This window comes from Monodon monoceros, unplaced genomic scaffold, assembly GCF_005190385.1.
Source record: "Monodon monoceros isolate NGI ecotype Baffin Bay Population unplaced genomic scaffold, NGI_Narwhal_1 Super_Scaffold_9, whole genome shotgun sequence".
Taxonomy (NCBI): domain Eukaryota; kingdom Metazoa; phylum Chordata; class Mammalia; order Artiodactyla; family Monodontidae; genus Monodon; species Monodon monoceros.
The window spans coordinates 28361516-28366095 of record NW_021703786.1 but is presented as its reverse complement, the minus strand read 5'-3'; the positions used below and the strand labels follow the sequence as shown (position 1 = coordinate 28366095).

The window sequence follows — 4580 nt, the reverse complement described above, 5'->3', positions numbered from 1 at the left end:
GGTGGTTAAGAATCCTCCCGCCAGTGCAGGGGACACGGGTTCGAGCCCTGGTCCGGGAAAGTCCCACATGCCACGGAGCAACTAAGCCCGTGCGCCACAACTACTGAAGCCCGCGCACCTAGAGCCCGTACAAGAGAAGCCACAACAATGAGAAGCCCGCTCACTGCAACGAAGAGTAGCCCCCGCTCACTGCAACTAGAGAAAGCCTGCGTGCAGCAAAAAAGACCCAACGCAGACAAAAATAAATATTTTTTTTAAAAAAAAAAGGTCTTTTGTTTTTCCTAGACATTCGTTTCGGTAAAGTAGCCTTAGCTAACTTTACAGAGCGTCTTGTACAAGCACAGTTGAAGTGACGGCACTGGGCAAAGCAGCAGCAGCCTTCTTCCCCACGGGGTTCAGGCAGCAGTCAGAACACTCGGGTCTGGCTCTCAGGTCCACCCCTGGGTCGCCTGCCATGACCTTAAGTAAGTTCAGCACCAGTGCTCCTGTCACGTCAGGATTGTAAAGACAGCCTCTTGAAAACCAGCCAAAATGTCCTTTGTGACCCCCGCTCAGAGACCAGCAGAGTGAGTGTCTTTTTCTCTCCACTCTTAGGCGCCTCGGCCACGTTTTATTGAGAAGATAGGACCCGGGTTGGCCCCCGCAGGCGAGACGGCGAGCTCCCGGCTCTGACTGGCCTCTTTAGAAAGCGGAGGAGGAAAGCGCAGAAGAGCCACCATCCGGAGGAGAAGCAAAAGGCTAGAACGAAACTCATGGAACTCAGAATGTGGACAGTGGAATGTACTTGACACCCTACCCTTGTACGCACCTGGAGGCACCGACCCTGCCGGAGCTGTGAGCAGCCCTTCTGCAAGTGTTCGTTCAGTGCCCGTGAGTCCAGCATCGCTACAGGGAGGGAGCCGGCCCCGTGCCTGCTCCTAGGAGAACAAGCCCAGTGCCTCCAGGTTGAGGCAGGCCTCATGGAGGAGGTGGCACTTTCCTCCCAGGCCCGGGGAAAGTAGGGGACAGGTGGGGAACACAGGGCAAGCCAACTGACAGCCTCATGGCCTGGAGTGGAGGCGGCTCCTGGTACCCGCAGGTGAAAAGGAGGCTCGGTGTCTGGGATCAAGAGAAAAATCAAGGCTCAGAGCTGCACTTTTTAAAAAAATCATTGTGGCGATACCGTGGGAGAAGGCAAAGAAAGAAGGCAGGGTGCTCAGTGGGTAGAAGCTTGATGTGCGAAGAAGGGACTGTTGAATGGAGAGGAGAGGCCAGGAGGGAGCCGTCCTGGCCAGCACTGATTCTAACCGCATAAACGACAAGATCCGAGGAGCTGAGCTGCTGAGCACGCGTTCACTCAGGAAGGCATTTCGAGAAGATTCTTTGCAGGAATAGAACATATGGGGTGGATCAAGGAGAAACCACGTTAAGAGTCGTGGTGGAAACATGTAGTTAACTTACTAGCTATACACATCAGTTTTCACAGCTTAGCTTGTGTGGGACCGTCCCCTGAATGGCAGACCGTGTGGCAGGCCTGGCCCCGGAGCCTGGATCCCCAGTCATCCTGAAAACCAGAAGCACATTTCCAAGTGCTCCCTAAGTGCGCAGAAGCCTCAGGCTTAAGTGACATTTCACTGGTTCTCCACCCTGGCTGCGTGTTAGAATTATCCAGAAAGTTTTTAAAATCCCAGTGCCAGGGCACATCTCACACATTCAACCGGAATCTCTGATTGTGGCCCAGGCCCCAGAGTTTTTACATCTCCCCAGTTGGTTCCACTGAGCAGCCAGGGCAGAGGCAGTGTCAGAGGAAGCCTGTCAGGCTGAGACTGTCGGCCGCCTACCCATTGGAATAGCCATTTCCAAGAGTTCAGTGCGTCTCATTTGGCAGTCACAGCTAGCTCTTTGCTTTTTTTTTTTTTAGCAAAACTCCTATGTGCCAGGCAGGGTGCTAAGCACTGTGTAGGACTGTTTCTGTTGTTTCAACAGCCCCATGAGGTGAGGACTGAGACTGGGAGAGGTTACAGAATGTGCCCGAGGCCATGAGCTGATGAGGGTCAAATCCAGGCCCATCTGACTCCACGGCCATCGCTCGCTGGGTCAGCCCCACACAGGATCCACCACGGAATATTCCAGCTGGAGGACCTTGAGGCCACGTGTGTATCAGAAACAGCTCCGATGGGCGATAGGTGTGCCTGTAAAGAGACCTGGCTCCAGCGGTAGCAGGGCTGGCGAGCCTGGAGTTTGTACACGGCCAGGTAGGGTGGTGCCGCAGCCCTGGGCAGAATTTCTTCTCCGGAAAACCTCAGCCTTGCTCTTGAGGACTTTCGACTGATTGGATGAGGCCCACACATGTCACTGGGGATAAAACCCTTAAAGCCAGCTGACTGGGTGCCGAGCACCTACAAGATGCCTTCACAGCAACACCTCAGTTGGCGCTTGAGTCGATAGCCAGGGCCACCAAATGACCATCACACGTGGCTTCTGCAGAAATACCCGCGGGCCTTTCGCCTATTTGTCGTCAGTAGCTCGTCCTGACTGACCTCACAGTTGTTGCAAGGCAGGCGAAGTGGGCCCAGTCATAGCTGGTGGCAGTGCCAGCTCAGACTGGATGTGGTCAGTTTATGTCCATCCATCCAAAAGTGCATCCTCTCCACACACAGGCAGACATCTGCGGGGGTGCTGGCCCCTAGAGCCCAGGTGAGTGTCCTCACCCGACCTCACCCAGTGGCACTCATGCCCGGAGACACAGCCCAGGCCAGCTACTCGTAGAGGTCCTTAAGCACCTCCTGGCTGGGACCAGCCACAACGGGCCCAGGAATCCTGCCTGATCTGTCGGGCGCCCGAGAAAGTCAGGCGACAGTCTGCCCCTGGACGTCTGCCAAATGCAGGAGCACCCTGCATGGGACCGTCCTCAGAAGAGGGACCATTCGGGGTTAGCGTGGGCCCAGCTGGGAGCACTGCTAATGGCAGTGGCATCTTCACTGCGGGGCTGGCCTGGCCCCCCCAGGCCAGGTTTGCTCTCCCAGGTTCCCCGCTGGGATGAGGAACGTGGGCCCATCGCCGCTCTCCCATTCTTTCCCACGGCGGCCGCTGCCCCAGCTCCTGTGGACATCGGGCACTGGGGCTGTGACAGCTCCGTCCCCTCCTCCCCGCACCCTCTGGTCCACGGCATCCCACAGGCTCCTCAAGCACAGCCTGGCAGGACCCGGGGTCACCCCCCACCAGTCACAGCAGCCAGATCCCCGCTCCTGCCACAGGCTGGGGCGCTGGCTGCTCTTCGGCCTGCAGGCTCCTCTCCCCACGGCTTACTAGCAAATGACCCACCCCGGTCCCGCCCTATATTTTCCCTCCACCCCCACCCCAGTAACCAGTAGAACATCACTTCATCACCCTCCACGCACCCCCGTTCTCGTCCCGCAAGGCACAGGCCGGCAGGGCAGCGCCTGAAGCTGCAGCGTGGTCCATCCCTGCCATTGGGGGCGGGGCCAGAAGAGGGCGCCCTGCGCTCAACACTGAAGCCGCACAGAGTCTGCTTCATGGGGAGCCCGGCACCAGGGGAGGCCCCTCGGGCATCTGGTAGGCCACAGGGCCCTGGCCTGACAAGGAGAGCAGCCTTGAAGAACCAGAGGGAGAAACTGAAGGGGCGGCACATGCACGAGGCCGAAGTTCCCGTGACCTCGGCCTGGAGGTCATCCACGGGCTGTACCTACAGCCCTGGGCACCTGGGCAGGCCTGAACATAAGCATGGACTCCCACAAGACAAGCCCATTTCGCAAAATGTGTTTAATCAGGATAAAAAGAGTCCTGGGCAGGGCCCACCGGGGGTGCTTCAGCCTCAGACGGGCTGCAGACTCCCGTCACCTTCCCCGTGTCCCAGCAGGGCCATCTCCAGGCGGCATCTGTGCCTGCAGGTCCATGGGAACCGAGGGTGACAGGGTTCCCGGGCTGCCAGGCCCAACGCTGTCCTACTGGGCATCCCAGTCGTCTGTGAATACGGCCGGGGGCATCACGGCCTCCTCGGTTCTACCAACCCTGCCAGAAAGGGGAGTTGGCAAGGGGCCCCGTTGCCTTGGGCAGCGCGGGCCTCACTTGGGAGGCTGAGAAGCCCCACGGTCATCCCTCTGGCCAGCCGAGGCCAGAGGATCCCCAGCAGCCTTCCTCAGGAGCTGTTTCCAGGCCTCCCAGGGCTGAAAGGCTCTGGAGAGAAGTGGAAGGAGCCGACGAGGCCGGGACTCACCACCGGTAGGCCTTGGCAAGGGAGGGAGTGGCGTGGGCAGGAGATCTTGTTAGATGGCTCGTTCTGGGGGCTCCTGCTGCCTGGGGTCGGGGCGGGGGAGCCCCAGGGGCCTCGACCTGCAGACCTCAGCTGGCCCACCTGGCCGGGCGGGGGTTGAGGAGGGGTGTGTGTGCATTCCCGTGGGTGGCCTGTCTGTCCAGGCAGCAGGACGATGTCTGAGTTCATCTCCCCTTCCCTGGGCTCAGCCGCAGGTAACAGTTGAAGGGTGAGATGTGCGGCCACAGGAGCAGCCCCAGCCCTGCGCCAGGGCAGCCGGGGCTAAGGCAGCAGCATTCGGTGGGCGGGGGGGGGGGGGGGGGGGGGG

General features: G+C 59.4%; 1 protein-coding gene across 3 annotated transcripts in view; it reads right to left on the bottom strand.

Moving 5' to 3' along the window:
• Positions 1-3743: 3743 nt before the first annotated feature.
• TMC6 (transmembrane channel like 6) overlaps positions 3744-4580 on the bottom strand; it is a 17356-nt gene continuing 16519 nt past the window's right edge. For all 3 annotated transcript variants that reach the window (XM_029212943.1, XM_029212939.1, XM_029212940.1), the window contains exon 21: positions 3744-4011. Coding sequence is in view for 2 of the 3 variants with exons in the window: in XM_029212939.1 (XP_029068772.1) it covers positions 3945-4011 (67 nt within the window). In the remaining variant the exon portion in view is untranslated. The remainder of the gene's footprint in view (positions 4012-4580) is intronic.